This window comes from Triticum urartu, chromosome 4A, assembly GCF_056163025.1.
Source record: "Triticum urartu cultivar PI428250 chromosome 4A, HENAU_Tu73, whole genome shotgun sequence".
Classification (NCBI taxonomy): domain Eukaryota; kingdom Viridiplantae; phylum Streptophyta; class Magnoliopsida; order Poales; family Poaceae; genus Triticum; species Triticum urartu.
In genome coordinates this window covers 1,463,152-1,490,561 of record NC_141876.1, presented here as the reverse complement: position 1 = coordinate 1,490,561, position 27,410 = coordinate 1,463,152, and the positions used below count along the sequence as shown (strand labels likewise).

The following is a 27,410-nucleotide window of genomic DNA, read 5'->3' as shown; positions in this document are numbered from 1 at the left end:
TCTCCCGAACCCGTAGGGTCTACACACTTAAGGTTTGGTGACGCTAGGGTTGTAGAGATATGAATATGCAGTAACCCAAAAGTTGTTCGGAGTCCCGGATGAGATCCCGGACGTCACGAGGAGTTCCGGAATGGTCCGGAGGTGAAGAATTATATATAGGAAGTGCAGTTTCAGCCATCAGGAGAGTTTCGGGGGTCACCGGTATTGTACCGGGACCACCGGATGGGTCCCGGGGGTCCACCGGGTGGGAACACCCATCCCGGAGGGCCCCATGGGCTGAAGTGGGGAGGGGAACCAGCCCATAGTGGGCTGGTGTGCCCCCTTGGCCCACCCCCTGCGCCTAGGGTTGGAAACCCTAGGGTGGGGGGGGCGCCCCACTTGCCTTGGGGGCCACTCCACCCTTGGCCGCCGCCCCCCCCCCCCTAGGAGATCCCATCTCCTAGGGCCGGCGCCCCCCTTGGGGAGCCTATATAAAGGGGGGGAGGGAGGGGCAGCCGCACCCTTGACTCTTGGCGCCTCCCTCTCCCCTGCTACACCTCTCCCTCTCGCAGAAGAACGGCGAAGCCCTGCTGTGGTGACTGCTGCATCCACCACCACGCCGTCGTGCTGCTGGATCTTCATCAACCTCTCCTCCCCCCTTGCTGGATCAAGAAGGAGGAGACGTCACGCTGACCGTACGTGTGTTGAACGCGGAGGTGCCGTCCGTTCGGCGCTAGGATCTCCGGTGATTTGGATCACGACGAGTACGACTTCCTCATCCCCGTTCTTTGAACGCTTCCGCGCGTGATCTACAAAGGTATGTAGATGCAATCCGATCACTCGTTGCTAGATGAACTCATAGATGGATCTTGGTGAAACCGTAGGAAATTTTTTGTTTTCTGCAACGTTCCCCAACATATAAAACCGCGCTACTACTATCAACTTAGTAGTAGCGCGGGTTTATACCCCTCGCTACTACTATGGCATGTGTCGGGGGGCACGGTAGAGACCGCTTAGTAGTAGCGAGGGTTAAAAACCCGCACTACTACTATCAACTTAGTAGTAGCAAGGGTTAAAATCCCGCGCTACTGCTAATTAGCAGTAGCGCTTCTTTTTGTGCCGCGCTGCTGCTAAGATTTTGTGTATAAGGTTTTCCCTAATAGTGTGTGCCGGCCTGGCTGCGGCCAACTGGGCCGGGGAGGGGGTTTCGGGCGGGGGGGGGGGGGGGGGGGCAGGGGGCTTTGTTTTGCTTTTCTCTCTTTTTCTTTATTTACTTTCTGCTTTACATTTATTCTTTTCGTTTTGCATATTCTTTTAGCTAGCAAATGTATTCTGTAAAAAAAATGGGACTTTCCCACATAAATACCTTGCATTAGCTAGCACTGCCATAAAAAGTTTGGGAGGCTTTTGAGTTTGTTTGAATCTTTCATAAATGGAAAGGACTTTAACTATATTTTTCTAGCCACTGTTTAATTATTTGAGTGCATTTAATGTTTTATAAAAGTGTGGGTTTCAGCATGAAATTTTTCCAATGATTATTTGCAACACATTAAACATTTTAGTTTTGTCATTAGAAAACTTTTACTATTTGTCTTAAATTCAAATTCAAATTTGAATTGGTTTGAACTAACACGAGGTTAACAACAGTAACCGTGGTGTTGTGGCATCATTAGCAAAGGTTCACTGTAGTTTAATTATCCGGGCGTCACAACAGTTTTCGGTCTTCGTATCTTCACAACCCATCAGTCCGGCCCATGGCTAACAGGCCGGACGTCCGAGGACCCCCTCAGCCATTCCTTACAAGTTACTAGAATAGGACTGTTATCTATATAAAGATGTTGAACACTAACAAACTTCTCCTTTAATTTCTTTTCTTGCTAATGGCAGCAGGTTGAGGATATGGACCTCTCGGATGACAGCCTGGTCCTTGTTACAAAACATGGTGTTTCAGCTGAAATAGGCAAGGGCAGTGGGCCTCAGGCTGCCCTGCTTCAAGACATGAACAAGCAGCGCCCTTATCCACCAAACCCATATCCTCTCACTCTCACACATGAGTAGTTTAATTCATTATTCCTCCTTATCTCCATCGTCAACCGTATTAACATCTAAATTAAGATCTTATTACAAATCAGATCGTTGCTACATGTTTTTGTTCCTTGATATTGCCTGTTCAGCCACAAGAACTCTAGTTTGTTTGAGTGCTAACTTTTTGTTTGTCCTGATATTATTTGTGCAGAGAAAGCAAGAGAGAGCTCATGGAACTGATGCAACAATAATGGTCCGAGTGGCAAGTTAGAAAGCAACCCAACTCAACGGTACGTACTGCTCCTCCCTGCAACACTATATATATGACTTGTTCTGGCACGGTGGTTCCGCATCGTCTTCATAATCTGTATCTATCATCAGCTCTCTGGCTATATTTATGCTTTAAACCAGAGACGATGAAGAAAACAGGCATGCCAAAATTACGTTTGGTTCCATGTTCCCTCAGTAGAGCACCCTTGGCTAGTTGGTTTTAATGTTTTGGTACCATTGTTATTCTTCACTGATAAAATATACTTCCTCCGTTCCTAAATATTTGTCTTTATAGAGATTTCAACAAATGACTATATACGGAGCAAAATGAGTGAATCTACACTCTAAAGTATGTCTATATACATCCGTATGTGGTAGTCCATTTGACATCTCTAAAAAGACAAGTATTTAGAAATGGAGGGAGTACTAGATATTGCCTTGGCCAATATAAGACGATGATAATGACTTGTGGAGAGTAAGACTGTTTTAACTGGATATATATAGACATATTTTAGAGTGTAGTTCACTCATTTTGCTCCGTATGTGGTTTATATTGCAATCTCTAAAAAGACTTGTATTTACGAACGAATGGAGTAGGTCTTAATTATGAAATTTTATCTTTGGCATGTCTTGAGTTTGAGTTAAGATCTGTCTGACTTGTGGATGGCCTTTTGTTTTACTCACTCATTGACAAATAGTCATTCTGGGTGGATAATAACCAAGCACGAGAAAATGCTGCTGTGGATGTGGATGATGGTGCGGTGCCCCTGTACGATCCTGAATTTACATTGGGTGAATGCTGAGAGGTACTCCCTCCATTCCAAATTAATTGACTCAGATTTGTCTAAATACAGATATATCTAGACATGTTTTAGTGTTAGATACATCCGTATCTAAATACATTCAAGTCAACTAATTTAGAACAGAGGGAGTAGCAGTTATCCTTTCTGTCCATATATATGATGGCCTCCTTGGTCATGTTTATTTTATTTTATTTTCTCAATTTGGATTAGCCGACTGGTAATAAGAATAAAAATGCCAATTAAATTGTGAGTGGACTTTGTGTTGTGTTGTTTGTGTGGCAGCAAGAGAAGATAAGGAAGGATGATTGGCGCTGCCTCAACTGTGCTTCGCCTAGTCGTGCTCTCAAGGACTGCCCAAAGCCTCACGACCATGTTGCGATTAGCATGGCCCGCGAGCATGTCAAGTTGAAAAGGAAAATATGTAAAGTTATTCATCAACAAAATCGGCCTCTAAAGCGCCGTTACCTCTGAGTCTGAGCCCTCCCCTCTTGTCAAGATCAAACCTAGTTGTGATGTACTCCAGTATATATATATATATATATATATATATATATATATATATATATATATATATATATATATATATATATATATGCATGCAGAGTCAAATTCATTTCCCTCACACATCCACATGGAACTATTCTGTTGTTGTTGCCATCCTGAATGATAACAATAGCACCACAACAGGAAGAGGAAGAGGAACATGAACAGGAACAGGAACAGGAACAGGAATAGAAAGCACACAACAAGGTGTACCCATGAATGAACTGGAATCTGAAGGATCGATCACGAGCTAACACATACGTAGAAATTACAACAAAGGGAAGGGAAAGGAAAATCAACCAGTCACAGTCAGGAGAAGAAGCAGCAGCAGTTGTCTTGTGGGCGTCGCCTTCCCGGCTGAAGCTGAATCAAATCACTTTCCCTTTCAGCTGAGCAGCAACAGCCAAGATCAAATCAATGGTGGTGGTGGTGGTGGTGGTGGTGGTGGTGGTGGGGAGGATCTGCAGCAGAGCAAAGCAGAAGCAGAGCAGAGGCTGTTGGTTCGCGCTCGCGGCGGGGATCTATTCTTCTTCTGCAGCAGAGCAGAGAGAGGTGCTGTGTTGGTTGGTTGTTGGGTGGCGCGGCGGGCTGGGTCTGGGTCTGGGTGCCGGCGGCCGGAGGTGGAGGTGGAGATGGAGAGAAGAATGATTCTGCCCGACCGAGAGGAAAGAAAACAGACTTCTTTCTTCTTTCTTATTTCTTCTTTCAGCACAAGATAAAAAGACTAGTGCTGGCTGCTTTACTCTACTCTTCCACACACCTCCCTTCCTTCATTTCATTCTCTACTCTACACTTTTTTATGTAGGAAAAAAACTTCAAGTTTATTATAGTGCCTTTGCGCGTTTTTCTGCAAAATAAACAAATGTCTACTAATTCGTGAAGCGAATACACAATGTGTTCATCATGCACCTATCTTCTTCTTCTTCTTCTTCTTCTTCTTCTTCTTCTCGATCATACCCATGTCTTATATTACTATTTTGTATTTATTTATGATTTGTGGCTGAATTAATCTAGTACATACATTCCAGAAAGCACCGACCGCAGTGCCTAGAAATAATGGCATCTCCCTCGCACATCTCTCATACTTCTCTCATTGTGTATTACTGAAAAACCATACAGAGGTTTGTCTTGATCTCTGCAACTCTGCCCATGATATCGTCAAGATAACCAGCAACTTCGTTATTTGAACTCCTATTAACATTAACATTGCGTGCTCTTCTTTTTGCTTGGTTAGGCCATGGAGTTTTGCAACTTGACATACATGGCCAGTGTTGAAGGTCTTCTTCACCATCGCTCTGGCTACACCGCCATCCCCGTCTTTTCCTTTGTTTCTGAGAAAATTCATGCTCTATGGAAATTCTCATTGCAAATAGTTTATGTCGTATGGAAATGCTACAAATTTTGTCGTGGGGAAATATTTTTGGAAAATCAATGCAATCTCCATTCGGTTTCTCATTTGCGCAAAAAGATTTTTCATTTTTTTTTCTGAAAATTTAAGATGCAACATTTGGATGCTTGTAAGTTGTGCATATCAGCACCACATTACACAGGCGCACACAAGTAGATCAGCAATAGCGCCCGTGCACAGTGCATGCGGGATGCATCCTTGGGTAGTTGGGTTGCTTTATGGTTTCACCACACGGGTTGAACCCGCTTATGGATGTGCTTTGGCCAGGGTTGGTTGTAAAACATAAGTGGGTTGGACTGAGGCGGGTTCCATCTAATTAGTTCTGGTATGGGTTCGTACATCTGGTGGCCGTAGCTGGCGCTCACCCCCCCTTCTACCCTTGCGGTTCTGCACTCCAACTCCCCTCTTCTCCCCCGCTTTTGTTCCTTACGGTGCCGCAACCCGCCATGGTCATTGCACACACACCCCTTTTGCCTGAGGGGCCATGAGAAGATAAGAGAAGATAATGAAGGATGATTGGCGCTGCCTCAACTGTGCTTCGCCTAGTCGTGCTCTCAAGGACTGCCCAAAGCCTCACGACCATGTTGCGATTAGCATGGCCCACGAGCATGTCAAGTTGAAAAGTAAAATATGTAAAGTTATTCGTCAACAAAATCGGCCTCTAAAGCGCCGTTACCTCCGAGTCTGAGCCCTCCCCTCTTGTCAAGATCAAACCTAGTTGTGGTGTAGTATATATGCATGCAGAGTCAAATTCATTTCACTCACACATCCACATGGAACTAATAAGTTGAATCTTCCTTCTTAAGAAGTATCTGGTGGTGATGCGATTGATGATGAAATGTATGTGAAAAGAAGACAGATTAATTGTTTATCTTATTTCAAGTAGGGTGAGAGAGAGCGCGCGCTTACAATGTGTAGTGGTAGTAGACCATGCAAGGCAGCATACGACAAGAATAACAAGAGACAAGATGACGACTGGCACACGCATCGCCATCCTGAATGATAACACAACTAGTCAGGAACAGGAACTGAAATTTGAACGATCGATCATGAGCTAACACATACGTAGAAATTACAACGAAGGGAAGGGAAAGGAAAATCTACCAGTCAGGTCAGGTCAGCAGGAGAAGAAGCAACAGTTGTCTTGTGGGCGTCGCCTTCCCTGCTGAAGCTGAATCAAATCACTTTCCCTTTCAGTTGAGCAGCAACAACCAAGATCAAATCACTGGTGGTGGTGGTGGTGGTGGTGGGGAGGATCTGCAGCAGAGCAGAGCAGAGGCTGTTGGTTCGCGCTCGCGGCGGGGGATCTATTCTTCTTCTGCAGCAGAGCAGAGCAGAGAGAGGTGCTGTGTTGTGTTGGTTGTTGCCTTGTTGGGTGGCGCGGCGGTGTCGCCATTAATGCTGCAACGGCAGCACCGATGAGAGGAAGAGGTTTTTGTGGCCGGGCAACCATGAATGCGGGGAATGCGGGGAAAAAGCTACTACACTTCATATTGTCTTTTGTTGCGATTTGACTAGGGCGAGCAAACCGGCGAGGGGGAGCGGCACGCACAGCCGCGGGAGGAGGAAGATTGGTTGCGGGAAGGGGGAAAGCGTTGATTGGAGAAGGAAGAAGGAGTCGGGGGTTGAGATGCCAGATCGGACGAACCCGACTCACTGCATCGGGCAGCTGGGGCGCGACCAGCGGGACTCCCTATATTTGTAGCAAGAAGTTTGAGTGCATGGAATTTTTTTCCTCCAAAAAAGAATAGAATAGAGTAAAATGAAATCATCTGCAAAAAAATAAAATAGAATAGAATAGAGTAAAATGAGATGATTAAAAAAATCTCCAAAGGATTCCAATCAGAAAGGTAGATTTTTTCTTGTTCTAAGGATGAAATGGAATCCTCCACAAATGAAAATGATGCAAATTTGGTTGGTTTGAATGAAAGAGCCTTCCTTGGGGTTTGGTCGAAAACTCTCTTGTTTGGATTACGGCCTTCCCTGACCTGACCTGACCTGAGCGAGCACGAGCAGAATACCAACCGGACGGACGGACGGACGGTTGCCCTGCCCTAGACACTCTCGGATACTGTGGATATACTAGAAGAAGAGCTGGGGACGGACAGCTCCCCGCCGCCGCCGCCGCCTATCCTCTCCTGTCCTTATAGAGGAGGAGGAGGAGGAGGAACAAGGAAGGGGCCTCACCGCCGTCCGTCCGTCCGCCCGCAATCAACAGCTCCACCCGCAGGTAAGGTGGAGGTAGATCTCTCCACTTTATTCTGTTGATGATTGATTTCCGCTCCTGCTCTCTCAAAATTCCTTTCTTTCTTTCTTTCCAGCCCATGATTCAAGGCACCAGGCTTGATTCATTCTGAATCTGAATCTGCAGCCCTCCCCTCCCCCAAGAGACAGAGGAGATTGAGATTGATGGACGAGTTCATCAGTCTCGGCGACGAACCTCAGCCTCGCGCCTCGGAAGATCTCCACCAGCCCCTCCAAGTCGATGCCGTCGATCTGAATCTGAATCTCAATCACGCACCACCACAGCCGGAGCCGGAGCCGGAGCTTCTGCCATCCCAGCACCACCCACAAGGCACCAAGGCCAGTACTAGTTCCGTCGTCGTCGAGGTCATCGACCTCGAGGAAGGCCAGATCGCCTGCCAACAATCTTCTTCTTCTGCTGCTGCTGCCCAAGATGCAGCAGCAGATAACCCCCAGGCCAAGGCCAAAGAAGAAGCCTTGGGTGCCAATGCAGTGGGGCCTCCTCCTCCCCCATCCCACCAACAACCGCAAGATGATGACATCATCGACCTCGAAGAAGGCCAGGTTGAGGACATGGACCTCTCCGACGACAATGCCCTAGTCATTGTTACAAAGCAGCATGCTTGTGTTTCAGCAGCTGAAACACCCATGGGCAACAATGACGGGCCTCCCCTTTCTTCAAGACCGAGCAGCGGCGCCTTTATCGACCAAAGCCGTATCCTCCTCTGTTTCCATCTTCTTACCTTCAACTGTATTGACATGAATGAAAACAGCGCCAGGGTTACAGACATGCTATTACCAATCGGATCATTTCTAGTACATGTTTTTGTTCCTTGATATTACATCTTCAGCCACAAGAGGAGTTAAAAGACCCCGCACGGAATCAGCCGAACCTTCTGTTCGTGTAGTCTACAACAACTTGACAAGGTCCGTTAATCATGAGATGAGATGCTTTTTATTCTGAATGAATACTATCTATGACAGCGCGTTGCATTTGTTAATCAATTTATCCTTCTGAAAAACACCTTAAAACTCTCTAGTAGTTTCAGTGCTAATTTCCAATTTCCCGATATTCCAGGGAAAGCAAAAGGAAACTCGTGGAACTGATGCAGCAATGGTCCGAGTGGCAAGCTAGAAAGCAACACGCCTTGACGGTACTGTTCCTTACAACCCTGGCTTTTGCTGTTATGGTAGTTTTGCATGAATCGACTTTATAATCTTTATTATTCCCATATATCAGCAGCTCTCGGACTATGCTTTAAATGAGAGCTTCTTTATTGGCACGGTTGATTTTGGTTATCTCATCTCATGTATCTTTCATGTTCCCTCTGTAGAGCACCATTGGGTAGTTAGTTGGTTTTGGTGCTATTGTTATTGCTTCACTGCTAAAATATAATTATTGCCTTGGCCAATAGAAGGAAGATAATGACTTGTGGATGGGTACATTTAATAGGTTACTATAGACTAGAATACGACTGTTATCTGTATAGAAATGCTGAACTCAAAATTCCATTTCTTGATAATGGCAGGAAACTGTGGAAGAAGTCTTGGACTGTGGTGAAGAGACTTATTATCCAGCATTACATGTTGGTTCAGAGAGGTCCTGTGCTGTGGTATGTATAAGCTCGCCATTGTTATCCTTCCTAAGCTCAGTCTGAAGATTTAACCTCCAACTAAAGTATGGGATTGCTGTTACAAAACTTTGGTTGGCCTGTTTTCGATTAAATTCATTCACTAAAATGGACATCGAAGACATGCTCCCGTGGTGGAGTTATACGAGTTTTGTTTCCTGAAAATTGCAATTCTGCTACTTGCAATGTACCTGTCATGAGCATCAAGGTATAGCACCACCTTTACATTTACCCAGCCAGCACACGAAGCAACCACCCGTTTCCAGATGAGGACGGTGCTAACAATCCCTGAGACTGATATATTATTTCACTGAGGCTCCAGATTAGCTAGATATCACATAGTTGATTAGTTGCTTCATTTGGCTGTAGTGATAAGAGTGCATTCTCTAACAGCTCATTGAGGTTGGGTTGTTGTTCAGCCCTTACTGGTAGGAGATCCCCGACTCCACTATCTCATCTCAGAGATAAAAATGAACAACCAAGATTCTTCCTAGTAGTTAATTGATTGGCGGATAATATTCATAGAGCATTCGGCGTTATGATCATGGTCATGGGCCTGGGCTCTGTGGCAGTCTGGCATGTATAAGACAGCAACACGTGCCTATTTAGGAAGACAATAAAATTAAGGCATAGGATGTCCTAAAAAAGGAAAATTAAGCAGTACATGGATATGAGATATGACTAGTACGTATCAGGATAATAGTGGCAGCAGGATAGATGTATGTCTTAGTTCTTAATTATCTTTGGTACATGTTGCGTTTGAGTTGAGATCTGACTCATGGATTAAGTTAGTTAGAATCTAATAATTCTACCTTCTGTTTTATTTTGTTTTTCTTATTGAGAAGTCATTCTGGGTGGATAGCCAAGCACGAGGAAATGCTGCTGTGGATGATGGTGCGGTGCCGCTGTATGATCGAGAATTTACATTGGGTTCAACTCCTATGGGTGATTCATCAAATGCTGAAGGGTATCGATCTTTGTCTTATTTTTTGCTTTCTATTTTGTTCTTCTGATGAAGGGGAGCCTTGGCGCAGTGGTAAAGCTGCTGCCTTGTGACCATGAGGTCATGGGTTCAAGTCCTGGAAACAGCCTCTTACAGAAATGTAGGGAAAGGCTGCGTACTATAGACCCAAAGTGGTCGGACCCTTCCCTGGACCCTGCGCAAGCGGGAGCTACATGCACCAGGTTGCCCTTTTATTTTGTTCTTCTGATCTTGCATTAGCTGGTAGAATTAAAATGCCATTTGTGAGTGACCTTGCATTTGGCATGACTGTCAAACTTCCATCGCCTTTATTCCTAAATATTTTGGGCTGTATTTACGTGCTGGAGTCTTAATACTAGTTTCTGTGTGACACCAATATATTGTAAATTAATGATTTATAAATATCAGCAATTTGATTTATTCATATATATCATATCTTGATCATCAAATGTAATCTGTGAATAATCTTTGTCCTGATACCAATATATTCTGAGACTATGAATAGATGATTGAAGCTGGTATGCTTGTATTGAATACATAGTAACTAGTAACTCCAGAGTTCGAAAACATAGTTCATTCTCTCTGAAGACATAGGCTTCTGTTTGAATTTCTTTGTCTGATCATCTTTCTTGGTAGTTACTTCCATCTGGCGTTTTTGGTCTCGTAATGATCTTTTTCATAGCTGATCCCTAATTATAGCATCAGTATACCTTTGCGTGGATCTGCAGCATGACATGTCTTGTTTCTCTGGCAGCAAGAAAGATAAGGATGATTCTCGCTGTTTCAACTGTGGTTCGTATAGCCATGCTCTTAAGGATTGCCCAAAGCCTCGTGACCATGTTGCAATTAGCAATGCCCGCAAGCAGCACAACTTGAAAAGGAACCTATCTAATGTTGGTAATCGTGGACAAAATCGCTACTACCAGAAGACGCCAGGCAAATTTGATGATCTGAAGGCAGGAGTCCTGGGATCTGAGACTAGAGAATGCTTGGGGCTCAGGGTAAGGGATGCGTTCTCTTTTTCAGTTAAAGCTTGTTTCACTTGATTTTTGGTCTGTTTCCCTTTTTTTCATGATTAGGATATATCAATTTTTCATTGTTAGGATATACCAATCTTTAGTTGAACTTTGAGATGGAAGGACCCATCTTTTAGCTTCCACCTGTTAGCTTAATTAAACGATCTGTAAATATGTGCATACACGAGCTGAAAGCAAATAGTGATTCTTGTTCTTTTGAATTTTAGTAGCATGGATAAACAAAGAGCAACATGTATGAATCCAACCGTTTTGTTGTGTGATTATTGTCTAGGGTTAAATGATTTTGTTGTGAGTTCAGCATCCTTCTTTCGGTATGGTCAAGCATGCCGAATTAAATTCCGTACAAATTCTTGAAATGAAGTTTCTAATCTTTTTGTAATCAGCCAATTGCCTTTGATGTTCTCACCCACCATAAAAAAATAGTTGGAACTAGGGATGGTTTCATTGCTAGAGCAGTGGTTCAGTTTTGTGAACTCAAGTTTCTCTTGTCACTTAGGAACCAATAGCAACACTGCCCCAATTAATTTATGTTAACTTCCACAAGTTTCTTTTTCTGAGAGTATCACAATCCATGCAGGAAAATGACCCGCCGCCGTGGCTGCACAGGATGCGCGAATTGGGTTATCCTCCAGGTTACCTAGGTAAGCAGAGCACTTCAATTCCACCCCTCAATTGAAGAGAGCAGCGAGTCTTCATAGTTTAGTCTTGACTCTTGTGTGTGGGCTAACTGAAATGATTCTGGTTTGTTTAGATGAGGTGGAAGATGAAGACAAACCATCTGGCATCACCATATTTGGGGACGGGGAGGTGAAGGAAGAGCAGCAGCATGAGGAGGGAGAGCTTCCGGAGAAGGGTGAACCATCCCCGCCTCGCAAGAGGATGACGGTGGAGTTCCCTGGAATAAACGCGCCCGTCCCAGAGAACGGCGACCCTTGGCTGTGGGGCAGCGCTCCGCCGCCCCCTCTTCAGTCCTCCTCTGGCCGTCACCAGCACTCATCATCAGATTCGAGGGATAGAGCTCCTCCTGCCCCTCCAGGCGTCGAGCATTACTCGTCATCGAGGTATCACTCGTACGACTACGGACCGGCGATCCCTGGTGCCGGAAGAAGAAGCTCATCTGGTTATGACGATGGTGCCTGGACCCCGAGCCCCGCGTTTTCGAGCAGGCAGCACTCGGGCTCGGGCTCGAGGGAAAGGGAAAGGGAAAGGGAAAGGGAAAGGGAAAGGGAAAGGGAGAGAGAGAGGGACAGGCACTACTACAGCAACAGGAGGTGAATGGAATGGAACATGTTTGTGTAGCTGAGAGACCTCAATTTTGTTTAGTACGTACCAAATTTACCAGCAGTTGAAGCCTTTACCTATCATGTCATTGTTGGTATACTAGACATGGCTGTGGTTTATAACAAACAAACAAACAAAAAAAAAAACAGCCTCTCAGAATGAATATTCGTTAGCACTTGCAGTATCACTGTTTAAGCTTCTTATGTGGATGTTATTTTGCCAAGGACAGTAGTAATGAGCAAAGAAAGACCAAACTAGTACTACAATGTGGGCCATTTTACCAATGTTATCACTGTTTGTTCATTTGGACTCCAAAGTTCAAAAAAATACACTTCCTCCGTCCCACAATATAAGACGTTTTTTTTTGCAATCTAACAAGCCTGCAAAAATGGGATGGGATGGGGGGAGTAAAAGAAAAGAAAAAGGGATGATGAAGGAAGAATCATCCTCTTCCTCTTATCTGCTGAAAGCCTCAGTTGTTGAAATTACAAGAGAATTCGAAGGAGCTTTGTGTACAATTTGAATTCATTAGTTTTTTGAATTCAGAACTCAAATGCAACAAAAATCTGAGTCCATATTTGATTTTTTTTGTGCACGCAAAAATGATCCAAATATATTATCAAAGTTTCGGTGAATCTCGGTGACCAGCGCCCTGGAGATCAACCCTTGAACTGATTTGAAGCATTTGACATGAAATCTCTCACACGACGAGAAACCCTAACCTCGTCGTCCCAAGGTGGCGGTGGTGGTGGAAGGGGATCGGCGGCGGCGAGAAGAGGTGGAATAAACGCGTCTGTCATGTCGTTGTTGATCAAATCAAATCTACTGTTGAAGAATCCCTCCCTAATCTGTCATGTCGTTGTTGTTGACATAGTAAAGTAGTACTACATTATTACATAGAGTACAGTATATGACTGTGGTTTAACAAACAAACAGCCTCAGAATATCAGTCAGCACATAGTTTAGAGTTTAGATTCACTCATTTTTCCTTGGTATCTAGTTTATATTAGAATCTTTATTATGTTTAAAAAGACTTACATATTTAAAAACGGAGGGAGTAGATGCTATTTTGTGATGATGAAAGAACAAACTAGTACGTAGTACAATGTGGGTGGGCAATTTTACCAATGTCATCACTGTTTGGTTTCATTTGGATTTGGTCTCACTCCTTGAATCAAAGTAATAAAAGTAAAAAAAAAACGGTTGTTGTTGATGATGATTTGGTCTCACTCCTTGAAATCAAAGCTGGAAATTTGAAGGAGATTTGTCAAATTGAATTCGTATTCATTTGATGTTGATGAATGAGAGTCAAGTACAGGTAGAGCAGATGTGAAAGAGAAGAAGAAGAAAAAGTCAGCTTTGGATTAGTAATGGCTGCTATCTATCGCGGCGCGAGTGCGACGGAGGAAAGGTCGTCGGAGGGCGGCTGCAGGGTGCGCTCCCACGCCCGGGACTCGACGTACACCCGCGACACCTTGCCGGCCACCCACCCCATCTCCGGCCGCTCCTTTCCCTCCTCATCCTCATCCTCAGAGGCGCACCGCAGCCCCACCTCCAGCAGCTTCTCCGCGGCCGCCACGGGGAACGAGTCGCTCAGCTGCCGGTCCACCCAGCTCCGCACGCGGCCGCTCCGGAGCGCCTCCGCGGCCGTGTCCACCACCGACACCCGCGCCAACTCCTTGGTGGCGCGGTCGAACCGGTACCGGCTCTCCGCCGCCTCCCCGGACAGCAGCCCCAGCAGCAGCACGCCGAACGCGCGCACGTCCGACGCCTTTCCCTTTCCCTTTCCCTTGGAGGGTTGCTCCTGGTTGTCGTCGTCGGGGGCGGCGAAGTGGCCCGCACCCAAGTGGGTGAGCACGGCGCGCACGCCCTGGCTCTTGCTGCCGTGGGCGTCGGGGGCGAGGAGCACGGTGGAGGGGGAGACGCGGCCGTGCGCGGCGTCGGCGTGCGCGTGAGCGTACTCGATGCCCTGGGCCACGTCCACGGCCACCTGCACGCGGGACAGCCACGTGCGGAGGACCACGCTTCTACTGGTGCTGCTGCCGCCGGCGCGGGAGGAGGAGGAGGAGGAGGAGAGGTATGCGGCGAGGGTGCAGGCGCCTGGGGGGAGGGCGTAGGCGAGGTAGACGTGGGCGCCGGCGGGGCAGGCGCCAAGGAGTCGCGCGAGGCTGGCGTGGTGGTAGCGGGCGACGCGGGCGAGCGCGGCGGAGGCGGAGGCGGGCGTGAGAAGCGGGAGCGGTCGGAGCTGGAAGAGCGCGGCTGGGCGGGAGCGGAGGGAGCAGCGCCAGAAGGTGTCGGAGGAGCCCCGCTTGGCGAGGAAGTTGTTTGTGGCGGCGGCGAGCTCCTGGAAGGTGTAGAGGACGGGCTGGTCCGGGAGGGAGGCGCGCGCCGCGGCGAGGCTGGAGCGGCTGGACCTCGAGGATGTGGAGGAGGAGGAGGCGGTGTTTGTCGTTGTTGTTGCTGTTGGTGAGAGGGTGGGGGTGGTGTGGCGGGGTCCGGAGGAGGTGGCGGTGGCGGTGGCGGTGGCGGTGGTGGTGGAAGGGGATCGGCGGCGGTGGCGAGAGGAAGAAGGAACGGTGGTGGTGGTGGGGAGAGCGTGGGAGCTGGACTTGCACATGGTCTCTCCGAGCGTCTCCGGTGAGGTGATTGCAATAAGGGCGGGCGGCGGAGATCTACTCTCCTCTCTCCTCTCTACTCTCTACTCGCTACTCTAGATAGATAGATAAGCTTACGGTGCGGTACAGTGAGTGAGCGTGACTCTACTTTCTCTACACTACAATTCGTCAAAATTCATATTTTTACGTTTTAATAAATTTTCTAAAAAGAAAACAGACATACATAAAGGCATATATAATTAACTGGAAGATGGTGGATTTGTGGTTGATGGTTGGCGGGCCAGGTTTCCTCCTCCGACATCAGATATGCAGTTCGATGGCGCGTCTCGGGTGCTATGCCGAGTAGAGGTAATGCCTTTGCCTTTGACGAGCTACTTTCGAGGACATAAAGTTTGGTGATATTGAAAAATTATCATGAATTAATAGAGTGATTGGTCTCACTTGGAAGAAAATCAAAATTGTTTCCAAGTGCTCAGTCAAAATGAATTGACAGAAAAAACCAAAATACAAAAGAAATATTCACCAGAAAAAAAAGAAAAATAAAAGGTGGCAAAAACCAGGGTGTCACAAGTTTGATCTGCGCAAACTCTCATGCCATTCAACAGGAAGCGCATGGTTTCTAAATCAATACACTCACGCTTACAGTAAAAATCCATCCATCAGCTCTTCAAGTCGGGTTGTTCTCCGGAGGAGGAACCACACCTCTGTGCCATCCTATAGCACAAGAGATACAACATGTAAAACCCTAAGCAGAAACACTTGAGTAAATCAAGGCAAGATTGAAGAGGCCTACTTGTTCTTTGACCCTTTGTTTGCGGGTAGGAAGTTGCTTGCCCTCCCCTCCTTCTTTAGATCCGCCGTTGCGCGTCACGCTATCCTTGTTGACCGCATTCGAGCCCGTGGATGACATCTCCAAGCCTCTCTCTTCCTTCTCACCGGGCAGGATGAATACGAGTCTATCGGTTGAGTTGGGCTCCTGGGTAGCGGAGGGGCGCCCCCGAGTGATCTTATAGGTGGTGCCTCGAGGACGAATTAAAGTAAGATATAGGGCTCGCTTGGATGGCGCTTGGCGGGGAGATTTGCCGCCGCGGACTCGCTAATGCACGATTGCAAAAACAGATAAGTGATGCCAAAATATTGGCGGGAAAGTCTGCGACCGCGGATTTACTAGTGTGTGAGTGTGAAAAGTGAAAAGCGAAGACATGAACGAAAAGTGGCATGCATGGGTGGTTGATGTCCAGTCAATTGCCACGTCAGCTGAGCCGATGAATCGACCTTACAGATCGGGTTCATCACAAATTACACTCCCTCCGGTCCTTTTTAGTTCGCATATAAGAACCTCATAAAGTTTGACCAACTTCATAGAAAAAACCCAACATTTAGAATGTGACATCATTATCATTAGATGCGTCGTGACTTAAATTTTCATATTGTATAACTTTAGCATCGTGGATGCTGATATTTTTCCATATAAATATGGTAGTTTAACTTGAGACAATTGTCATATGCAGAGTAAAAATGACCGGAGGGAGTACAACGATGTAAAAAAAAACACTTGTTGAAGGAAAAAAGATAAAGTGATCAATTTTTCTTTCTTTTTTGAAAGTAGGACACCTTGCATATATATGCTTTTGAAGGTTTGAACACGCATGGGGTACAAAGCAAAATGTGGGTGCTTAATTGATTTACTCTTAATGAATAACTAGAACATGAAGGCGCGCTTTGCTGCGCCCGCTCATATTGACAAAAATACTTAGACTATTTTTGAAAAATCCAAGCAGTGTTTAAGAAAAATTAAATAATTTGTATGGGTCCAAATATATGTGAGAGATGTTTTCAAGAGAACTGTTCAAAGTGTTAAGCTCTACAGGCTAGGTGCGTCTCAGCGGTGCCCTGACACCGTAACAAATTACAAACCATGATATAGACGGACGATAAGTTGAATTTTATCACATATAACTTAGCTTTTTGGATCTAACTCCCAATAAAGAAATCAACTGTACAATATTCGAATTGACTCAAGCGCAGCTTTAATCCTCAAGGCGCCAAATCCAAATGTCATGCTATGAATTTTATTCATGCCACGCCGACCACTGATTTTAGCAGTAAGAGATCTCGCAACTAATGGACGACAACCTGGGCGTAGGTGAGGGTGCATAGATCGCCGACATGGGCCTTGTCAAATCATTCTAGGAATAGAAAGATACCTTTACAATTTCATGGCATCTGGAGAAGTAAAAGTAAGATTGCATTCAGATGTGCAATCTTGGGCAACTCGTTCAGCTGAAAATTTAAACTTGTCATAAAATCATAAAACATACTGCCTTGCATTCATAAATGGCTTCGGCTTCACCGGTTGCCTGCAGTACTTGCCAAAGAGAGGATCTAGGGCTCAAAAGCATAAAAACCATAGATCAAGCAGTGTTAATACAGTGCAACAAGCTTTCTTAACCAAACTAAATCCTAAAGCTTGAAAAAGGAACACAAGATTGCTAACATGGGCACTCCCCCTACGCTCCGCGTGCATGTAATACTTTTAGGAGCACTGTGTGCTCAACAACATGAAAATCGACTTTCAAAATAAAATAAAATAGTGAACATGGACTCTAGAGAAAGGGGGAAATAGTTCAAGAAATAAATTGTGCGCATAATATATTCAAGAATAACACGCCAAAATCTGAAAAAAGAAATTACAATAGGAGACCAAATGTGTTTTAGTCACAAGTGTAAACAAAGACCGAACTTCTCATCTATCAGAGACCGGTGGATAAAATAAGATGTTATTCCTAATAGCATGGCACAAATCTACCATTAGCATGGCCACGAAGAATCTAAATGCTCAGCTCACTTGATTAGCACTTGAACCACATAATAATCATGCGAAGATGAATTTATTTATTTTGAACCGGTGCCAAGATGAATTAAGCTAGACACAAATATCACAGAACCGGAATCAATGTCATGCTCACTTGGACAAATTCAATCAGAGTTTCAGTACCAATTCCCGGCCTTCCTCAGAAGGATCTTCTCACATGGGAATTCAAACCGAACACACCGAGACATAAAAACAGAATTTGATGTTTGTCAAAGAGCATGCAGAAGTGCAGAACACGAAGGAAAAATCAGAAGGGGAGAGGGCTGGTCTCTGTTCCTGGGTCCGCATCGTTGGGAAGAGCAGAGGCGACAAGAAGGCACGCGAGAAAGCAGCCCGCGAGACGGCGTGCGACATTCCCGGGCGAGTAGTGACACCCGATTTTGATCTACACCGTACGTTTGATGATCCGACGGCTGTGACAGTGAAACCGATCGCTGTGGAGGCTCGTAGCTAGTCCCGTTATACTGTTTCTCAACGGTGAAGTGAAAAGCAAGTGGGGTTGATGGATTGATTCCCTTTCTCTCTTTTTTTGAGGAGCTTGGAGAGCAGGTGAAGCTTTGTTTTTGTGTTTTGGTTTTGGTTTTGGTTTTGGTTTGTGTGCGTGCGTGCTCTCGCGTGTTGTGTTGGACCAACGACCCACAAGACAAGAAGACAAGAGACGACCGGACCGGCAGATCAAGCATTCATTCATTCGTCAAAGAAAAGACCCGACTTTTCTCCTCTCCTCTTCTCCTTCTCCTTCTCCCCGGCCGCGCCTCCGTCGGAATCCGATCCAATCGAATCCATGGCCGCCCACGCCAAGCTCCTCCTGTACATTGTGGTGGTGGACGAGAGTGGCGCCTCCTCCTTCCGCTACACGCGATCCCTCCTCCACAGCACGCTGCAGCTCATGGGATGCAAGCCAAGGCACGCATTCGAGGTCTCCTCTCTTCTTCTTTCCCCTCTTGGATTCATTCGATCCCTCTGTTTCTGATTTCGATCTCTCTGATTTCTCTCTCAATCAAATCAAATAAAAAAAAAGATTAGCCGGCGGGTGTTCGATGTGGTCCGCGGCGACCCCGCGGAGATGGAGATGGAGATGGAGTCCCAAGGTAAAAGCGGAGGGGTGCAGCGGTACGAGCTGCCGGACGCGGCCACCAGCCCCAGGCAGTTCCAGTTCGAGCTCTACAAGCGGCGGACCACGGTGCTCATCCCGAGGGACCTCTTCCTGCACCTCGTGTGCCAGGCCCTGGCCCTCTACAAGTACCTCGCCCCAAACCAGAGGAACCACCTCACCCTAGCCTGCAGGTCTGCCAACTAGTATCTTTTCCTCATTCTTTACCAAGCATTTGCATTTGCATTTGCATTTCATCTAGAGCAGGGCAGGGCAGGGGTTTCCCCATTCTTTACCAAGCATTTGCATTTGCATTTGCATTTGCATTTCATCTAGAGCAGGGCAGGGCAGGGGAACCAACTTTCAAAGGACTCTGATATTATTCCTTTCTAATCTCCCCCTAGGATTCGAGAAAGAAAAGAGTCCGTCACGGTTCTTCTATGCGGAACAAGTGGTTGCGGCAAGTCTACTCTTTCCACTTTGCTGGTACACACACCTCCTTCTTTTCCCTTTTCACAATGTTACTCTCTATATATCTACTGCTGCTGCTGCAAACATTCTTAATAAACCAGCTTATCTACCATATGATATCTAAACAATAAACTCTAGAAGCAAATTTGACCCGTTCCGATAACAATGACCCTTGCCCCGTTAACTCTCTTTATTTATTGATTTATTAGATATCATCTTATACTAGTATTTAGGCCATCAATAGTTTAATTCCTTTTCAGCATCTAGATACATCCCCTTTTATTCATTTTGATGACAAGTATTTCCAGACGGAGGGAGTATATTGCAAAATTTCCCTACAAGCCAGACACTAAATCATCTCTTCAGAACCAGAGCATGCCCCAGTTTTATCGTTTCTCGCTTCCAGATTATAAAGCATTGCAATGTTGTATTAACAGGGGAGCAGGTTAGGGATCACCACTGTAGTTTCCACAGATTCCATTCGCCACATGATGCGGAGCTTTGTTGACGACAAGGAAAACCCCCTTCTCTGGGCATCCACTTATCATGCAGGTGAATGCCTCGATCCGGTGGCTGTTTCCAAAGCAAAAGCCAGGCGGAAAGCAAAGAAACGCTCGGGCGTGTCAACCAACTCAGGTATGGATTATGAGGGCAGCGGAGACAAGGTTGAGGGAAAACCAATTGGGAAGAAGCAAATGGCTATAGAAGGTTATAAGGCACAGAGTGAGATGGTCATCGACAGTCTGGATCGGCTTATCACCGCGTGGGAAGATCGCAAAGAATCGGTCGTTGTTGAGGGCGTTCACTTGAGCCTTAATTTTGTGGTACGTGCTACTGAAAACCATAATACTGTTCTGTTTCCCCTGTACAATTATTCTCCTTCTATTTTTATTGCTCTTTCCAATTATGTCGAAAATGCTCTGCTTTCAGTTTCTTTTCCAGTCAAAGTGGAATTATAAGTTCACGATCAATCTGTTCTTATGCCCCCTGTTATATTTATGTAGTATGAATTTGTCAAATAATTCCAATATTTCAGATGGGCTTAATGAAGAAACATCCATCAATAATTCCCTTTATGATCTACATATCCAACGAGGGCAAGCACACCGAGAGGTTTGCTGTACGCGCAAAGTACATGACGCTTGACCCAACCAAAAATAAGTATGTCAAATACATCAACAACATTAGAACCATCCAAGAGTACCTCTGTAGCCGAGCTGACAAATACCTAGTTCCCAAGGTAAACAACACTAATGTTGACCGGAGCGTGGCTTCCATCCACGCCACCGTCTTTAGCTGCCTCCGCAGGCGAGCTACTGGAGAACAGTTGTATAACCCCGACACAAACACTGCAGCGGCTGTAAATGAAGAGTACAAAAACCAATGTGTTGCCAACTCCATGAGTTCCAAGGGGATGTTCAAATTAATCCAACGCCTAGGATCCTCAAGGAAGCTGATGGCCATCGTTGATGTGGATGGATCCGTTTCAAAGGCTTGGCCCGTTGAGTCAGGCGATGGAGACGGAAAAAACGGTTCCCAAGGTGGCGGAGACCAGAAATCTCTAGGAAACCCAATATATGGACCTCTGAATATTGGAAGGGCTGAGTCGGTGAATCTCCAGTTTGGCTCCTTTGGAATAAGTGCATGGCCTACCGACACAGGCTGTACAAGTCAAGCTGCAAGTCTGGACGGCTCGTGGATAAATGGTAATGAAGGCAGTAGCAGCGGCCATGTTGCATCTTCATCCGGCGGCTCCCCTAAGAAGGCCGATGGGCATCATAAAGAGGTAAGTAGCAATTTAACTTGGTACTATCTGGCAGCATGAACTTGTCTGATCTTTTTGGCACAACTTTCTGTCAGTGAACAACAGAGAAACACCATCAGATTTGTTAGTATCTTATAATTGCTGATTTATTTATTTCTGTTTGCCGGGGACTTGTAGATTAAAGAGTCAGCAGCAGCATCTGGCAGTGATGACGATGACGAAGAAGAAGCTGATGTTCCACCTAATTCAGGGAGTGATGAGGACCTAATTGAAGAAGATGACGACGAAAACCATGATGAGGTGAGGCATGGCAGTCTATTTATTTACCTTCATTTTGAGTTCTTCCTTTTTTGGTCCCGTCCCCCAAAAAAAAATGCTTGACAAATTGTTACTACACTCGGTTGCTTAACATACATACATATCCGTGGGTGCTTTGGCTGGCAGATGGAAGGGTCTGTGGACGAGGACTGCAACAGGTCCGACGAGGAATACGACGACCTGGCCATGCGGGACAGTATGGAGAACGGTTATCTGAGCGATGACGGCATCATGGTGCACACCGGCTTAAGCAAATGCCTGAGCAACAGGTTTCCGGAGGGCAGCCAGCATAATAACCGCGGCACGCCGAGGAAACATCTCGAGTCTCTGCGAAGCCTGTCCAAGGTTGATACTAGCACACATGTTCCTGACACGGCGCGCTCTTGTGCTGCCGCTGCCGCTGCCGCTGCCGCTACCCCTGGTGGCAAGAGAAGCACGGCCAGGAAGTGGAGGCGGTCCCTGAGCGACAAGATCAGTTGGCGGCCGCGGAGCTGCCCCTCTCTCGCGGAAGCGGCGGTGAAGCCCAAGGGCTCAGCCGCTGTTCCAGTGGTTCCCGAGTCCTGAGAGGCTATATGGTTTTTATGTAATAATAATAACCAGGGAAGGGAAGATAGAGATGCTGCATTGCATCAAAGTATAATACTCCACTATGTGAATGGTATTTGTTGGGAGGCTGCAAATTAAAGGGGAGTGGAGGCCGGATGACAGATGAATGAATAATGCAAATAAACTTGTTCTGGTAATTCTGCAGAGGAGTAGATAGGAAACAGAGAGTGGTTGCTGTTGATCATGGATTGTGTTGCTGTGACTGAATGAATGCATTAATAACATAACATTAGAATTTAACCGATGAAGAAACTAACATTAGAATTTAACCGATGTTGAAGCACGAACAACGACGTGTTAGAGGTGGTGCCGCGAAACCCAAGATGACCGAGGAACGCCGCGATGCGCTGGTACCACGCGCGCGAAGCCTGTTTGAGGCCATATAACGACCGTGACAACAGGCAGACATCATCCGGACGCCGAGGGTCAACGGACCCGGCCGGCTGCTGACAGAGAACCCGCTCCTGAAGATGGTTGTATAAGAAAGCGTTGTTGATGTCGAGCATCAACGGATCGTGGCGGGTTTGACAACCGGAGAGAAAGTCTCGGAGAAGTCAACACCGGCATGTTGTGCAAAGCCACGGACAACCCAATCGAGCCTTGTACCTGTCGAGAGAACCGTCCGGGAGGAGCTTATGACGAAAAACCCACTTGTTGGAGATGACGTTTGCTCCAGGAGGACTAGGAACAAGGGTCCAAGTCTGGTTGGCGACAAGAGCATCATACTTAGCACGCATGGCGGCGGTCCAATGCGGATCACTCAACGCAGAACGCACCGAGCGCGGAACTGGAGAGATGGTCGTGACGCAGAGGTTATGGTAGCGCGGGTTCGGCTGATGCACCCCGGCCTTGGCACGCATCACCATGGAGTGGTGAGGCGGAGGGGAGGTGGGCGTGGACCACGGCGAGGGACCACAACCGGCGGCTCAGATGATGATGAAGACGTGGGCGAGGCCATGGGCGTCGGAGTCGAGGGAGCGGTCGACGAGGCCGACGGCATGGCCGACGAAGCGCTAGAAGGCCAGGCCGGGGTCGATGATGAAGGCACCGACGGGGCCGAGAGGGCCGGCTCCTCCTGAGCCGGCGAGAATGTCTGCGAGGCGCACGGAGACCCGGCCGAGGGCGAGGCTGCGGTCGGGGACGAGACCCCCGAAGTCCCGGCTGGTGGTGGGGCCAGGAGCAGGGCCGGTCCTGACGAGGCCGACTCCTCCAGAGCCGAGAGCTGAGGGCCCAGCGAGGCCCAGGAGGCCGTGATACGTCTCCAACGTATCTATAATTTTTGATTGTTCCATACTATTTTATTATCTGTTTTGGATGTTTATGGGCTTTATTATACACTTATATATTATTTTTGGGACTAACCTATTAACCGAAAGCCCAGTGCAAATTGCTGTTTTTTTGCCTATTTCAGTGTTTCGCAGAAAAGGAATATCAAACGGAATCCAAACAGAATGAAACCTTCGCGAGGATCTTTTTTGGAACAAATGCAATCCAGGAGACTTGGAGTGGACGTCAAGGAAGCAGCGAGGCGGCCACGAGGTAGGGCGGCGCGCCCATGGGGGCCAGGCGCGAACCCCACCCTCGTGGGCCCCTTGCAGCTCCACCGACCTACTTCTTTCACCTATATACACTCTTATACCCTGAAAACACCCAGAGGAGCCACGAAACCATTTTTCCACCGCCGCGACCTTCTATACCCGTGAGATCCCATCTGGGGACCTTTTCCGGCGATCTGCCGGAGGGGGAATCGATCTCGGAGAGCTTCTACATCAACATCATAGCCTCTCCGATGATGTGTGAGTATTTTACCATAGACCTTAGGGTCCATAGTTATTAGCTAGATGGATTCTTCTCTATCTTTGGATCTCAATACAAAGTTCTCCTCGATGTTCTTCGAGATCTATTCGATGTAATTCTTTTTTGCGGTGTGTTTGCCGAGATCGATGAATTGTGGGTTTATGATTAAGATTATCTATGAACAATATTTGATTCTTCTCTGAATTCTTATATGCATGATTTGATATCTTTGCAAGTCTCTTCGAATTATCAGTTTGATTTGGCCTACTAGATTGATCTTTCTTGCAATAGGAGAAGTGCTTAGCTTTGGGTTCAATCTTGCGGTGTCCTTTCCCAGTGACAACAGGGGCAGCAAGTCACGTATTGTATTGTTGCCATCGAGGATAAAAAGATGGGGTTTATATCATATTGCTTGAGTTTATCCCTCTACATCATGTCATCTTGCCTAATGCGTTACTCCGTTCTTATGAACTTAATACTCTAGATGCATGCTGAATAGCGGTCGATGTGTGAAGTAATAGTAGTAGATGCAGAATTGTTTCGGTCTACTTGACACGGACGTGATGCCTATGTTCATGATCCTGCCTAGATATCATCATACTATGCACTTTTATATCAATTGCTCGGCAGTAATTTGTTCACCCACCGTAATATATGCTATCTTGAGAGAAGCCACTAGTGAAACCTATGGCCCCCGGGTCTACTTTACACCATATAAGTTTCCGATCTATAATTCTAGTTTACTATTTATTTTGCAATCTTTACTTTTCAATCTATACAACAAAAATACCAAAAATATTTATCTTATTATCTCTATCAGATCTCACTTTCGTAAGTGACCGTGAAGGGATTGACAACCCCTTTATCGTGTTGGTTGCGAGGTTCTTGTTTGTTTGTGCAGGTACTAGCACTACTAGGGAAAACCTTATACACAAAATCTTAGCAGCAGCGCGGCATAAAAACAGGCGCTGCTGCTAAGTAGTAGCAGCGCGGCTACGGAAAGCTCGCTACTGGTGCAAACTTAGCAGTAGCGCGTGACGCTTAAACCGCGCTGCTACAAAAATCCACCGACAGTAAACAACGACATAAGTTTACCAGTAGCGCGGCGCCAGGGAGCCCGCTGCTGCTAATGCCATAGTAGCAGCGCGCTTTTTTGTCACCTCGCTGCTGCTAATTTTGAAATTGTGCACAGGATTGGCCCGTTTAGCAGTAGCGCGTGATAGGAAAGCGCGCTGTTGCTACGCTCTTAGCAGCAGCGCGCTTTCTCTCCCGCGCTACTGCTAAGACGCAGCACCCACCACCTTTTCCACCTCCCCTCCCCATCTCCTCTCCTCCCTTTCCCCTACCTCCCACATCCTCCCTCTCTCACTCTTCTTCTTCCTCAATACTTCTCCCCCCATTACTCTCCCTCTTCTACCTACCTTTCTCTCTCTTCATTACTCCTAGCTATAACTACACCACCTCCATTAATTCATCTCCTTTATCTTTTTCCTCCCCCCTCCACTAGTTGAAGTTGTCTCCTCCCAAATTAGCTAGCTAGGTAGATGTAGCATTTAGTTAAGTGACCTATTTGCCCCCTAACTAGATCTTTCTTTGTCAAGAAGAGCTTTGTGCATTTTTGACCTCCCTACATCATCATCTCCACTGTGTGCTCGATCTCGAGATAGAGGTGTGATTAATATTTCATGCTTTTGCAAAATGGAAATATGTTTATGCATGTGTGTGTGATATTTTTATGGGAATTGTGTGTGTGGCATGAGTTGACGCCAAATTGTGCATTTGAGTTGCCTATGTTTTGCCGAAATGTCGATTTATTTCTTTTCGGCGAATTTCGGGCAAACTCTAGATCTATATATGTCCTATTTTTAACGAAGGTCATGCCGAATTTTTGTATGACTTTGATGAATGCACGCATTTTATAATCAATTTGTTTATTATTACCGTGTAGAGTTGACGATGGTCAGTGGAACGATGGTGGACAGGTGGTTGCGGTCGGCGGTGCAGGACATGAAGGAAAATAACCTGACAGAGGTTTTATGTCCGTGTCAAAAATGCAAAGGAATAGTTTGGCTTGACGCCCATGTCGATGGTCGTGTCGAAGCGCACCTGCTCATGACTGGTTTCATGGATGGCTATACTCGGTGGATAACTGAAGATGAGGATGACGATGTTGAGGATGCCGACGGGGCAGGCAATGATGACACGGGGCAAGACGAAGAGATGATCGATAATGGCGGCGGGGAAGAGGCCGGACATGGCAGCGGAGAAGGGGCCGGACATGGCGGCGGAGAGAACGACATGGACTCCACGCAGCAGAGTTCGTCGGTACTAAGTTTAATTGTGCGGGACCCTCATGTTCAAGCATTGCTTCGCAAGGAGACGAGTACTGAGAGAGCTGCTTCTAGAGAGGAGGCTAAGCTGGAGCAACTGGTGGTAGATTCGAACACTCCATTGTATGATGGTTGCAATCCTGAGGTGACCCGCTTGAGTTTCACGCTCCAACTGCTGAAGACGAAGGCTAAAAACAAATGGACCGACACTACCCTCGATGAGCATCTCAAGTACCTAAAGGATGTTCTTCCCGAGGGTAATCTATGTCCTAGTAGTGTTGATGAGGCCAAGAAGATCGTGTGCCCTCTTGATCTGCCACACGTTAGATACCATGCATGCATCAACGATTGCATAATTTATCGGAAGGAGCACACGGAAAAACAAGTTGTCCGGTGTGCAATGCTTCTCGATACAAGAAGGCCGGGAAGAAATGTCCCCAGAAAGTGGTATGGTACTTACCGATCACTCCCCGTCTCCAGAGGTATTTTGTAGATCCCAAGGAAGCAAAGCTAATGCGCTGGCACGCGGAGAGGAAGAAGCCCGACGATGGAGATGATCCGAAGCTGAGACACGTCAAGGATGGAAGCCAATGGAGAGCGTTGAATAGCTTCTATCGGTATTTTGAATGTGATGCAAGGAACATCATGCTCGGCGCGTGTACCGATGGCATGAATCCGTTTGGCAACCAGAGCACCAACCATAGCACATGGCCCGTGTTTGTATGGATGTACAACCTCCCCCCTGGTTGTGCATGAAATTGAAGTACATTCACATGAGCATGCTTATTCAAGGGCCGAAACAACCAGGAAATAATATTAATTTGTATCTGGGGCTACTTCAGGAGGAGTTAGACACGTTATGGAAAACACCGGCCAAGACATGGGACGCCAGCAAAGGCGAGTATTTCAACATGAGAGCCGCGCTGATCATGACAGTGCACGACTATCTTGGTTACGGATATGTGGCAGGCCAGGTGTGCCATGGATATTGCGGATGCACGCGGTGCATGGATGATACGACGTCTCAGCAGCTAACGTCAAGGAAAGATGGCGGGTCTGGGAAAATCGTGTACATGGGGCATCGAAGATGGCTCGAACAGGACGACCCGTGGAGAAACCGTGGAGATCTATTCAATGGTCATGCTGAGCATCGAGGACCTCCACGTAAGCGGAGCGGTGCCGAAATCGATGAGCTGTTGAAAAACTGGAAGGAGTGCCCCGCGTCGGGAAAGACGATGAGAAAGGCGCCGGAGCCGCTGCTGAAGGTATGGAAGACGAGGTCTGTGTTCTGGGACTTGGAGTACTGGCACAAACTCGATACACCTCATTGCCTTGAT

The 27,410-nt window shown here is 46.7% G+C and overlaps 3 protein-coding genes across 5 annotated transcripts; 2 read left to right on the top strand and 1 right to left on the bottom strand.

Moving 5' to 3' along the window:
• The first annotated feature begins 7,016 nt into the window (after positions 1-7,016).
• Positions 7,017-12,384, top strand: LOC125545288 (uncharacterized). 2 transcript variants are annotated; one of them, XM_087517352.1, is made up of 9 exons: positions 7,017-7,258; positions 7,350-7,987; positions 8,124-8,199; positions 8,351-8,426; positions 8,802-8,885; positions 9,749-9,870; positions 10,640-10,886; positions 11,500-11,563; positions 11,674-12,384. In XM_087517352.1, exons 2-9 carry the CDS (start codon positions 7,438-7,440, stop codon positions 12,195-12,197), a joined length of 1,743 nt encoding a protein of 580 aa, XP_087373478.1. In that variant the 5' UTR covers positions 7,017-7,258; positions 7,350-7,437; the 3' UTR covers positions 12,198-12,384. The 2 variants fall into 2 exon arrangements, with proteins under 2 accessions (XP_087373478.1, XP_087373479.1); XM_087517353.1 differs by having other exon boundaries at positions 7,037-7,258; positions 7,400-7,987.
• Positions 12,385-12,506: 122 nt separating this feature from the next.
• LOC147974217 (putative leucine-rich repeat receptor-like protein kinase At2g19210) lies at positions 12,507-15,089 on the bottom strand. The gene has a single exon (XM_087517355.1). It carries the CDS (start codon positions 14,818-14,820, stop codon positions 13,585-13,587), a length of 1,236 nt encoding a protein of 411 aa, XP_087373481.1. The 5' UTR covers positions 14,821-15,089; the 3' UTR covers positions 12,507-13,584.
• Positions 15,090-18,354: 3,265 nt separating this feature from the next.
• LOC125528605 (P-loop NTPase domain-containing protein LPA1 homolog) lies at positions 18,355-22,084 on the top strand. Of its 2 annotated transcripts, none has more exons than XM_048693051.2 (7): positions 18,355-18,612; positions 18,715-18,980; positions 19,191-19,272; positions 19,695-20,081; positions 20,294-21,043; positions 21,200-21,322; positions 21,467-22,084. In XM_048693051.2, exons 1-7 carry the CDS (start codon positions 18,478-18,480, stop codon positions 21,902-21,904), a joined length of 2,181 nt encoding a protein of 726 aa, XP_048549008.2. In that variant the 5' UTR covers positions 18,355-18,477; the 3' UTR covers positions 21,905-22,084. The 2 variants fall into 2 exon arrangements, with proteins under 2 accessions (XP_048549008.2, XP_048549009.2); XM_048693052.2 differs by having other exon boundaries at positions 18,479-18,612; positions 18,720-18,980.
• The last annotated feature ends 5,326 nt before the right edge of the window (positions 22,085-27,410 follow it).

Coding starts and splice junctions, on each gene's coding strand:
- LOC125545288 (XM_087517352.1), top strand. CDS start 7,438: ATGGACGAGTTCATCAGTCTCGGCGACGAACCTCAGCCTCGCGCCTCG. Junction 7,988..8,123: donor CGCCTTTATCGACCAAAGCC/GTATCCTCCTCT, acceptor TTACATCTTCAG/CCACAAGAGGAGTTAAAAGA. Junction 8,200..8,350: donor GTCTACAACAACTTGACAAG/GTCCGTTAATCA, acceptor CCGATATTCCAG/GGAAAGCAAAAGGAAACTCG.
- LOC147974217 (XM_087517355.1), bottom strand. CDS start 14,820: ATGTGCAAGTCCAGCTCCCACGCTCTCCCCACCACCACCACCGTTCCT.
- LOC125528605 (XM_048693051.2), top strand. CDS start 18,478: ATGGCCGCCCACGCCAAGCTCCTCCTGTACATTGTGGTGGTGGACGAG. Junction 20,082..20,293: donor ACTTGAGCCTTAATTTTGTG/GTACGTGCTACT, acceptor CCAATATTTCAG/ATGGGCTTAATGAAGAAACA. Junction 21,044..21,199: donor CCGATGGGCATCATAAAGAG/GTAAGTAGCAAT, acceptor GGGGACTTGTAG/ATTAAAGAGTCAGCAGCAGC.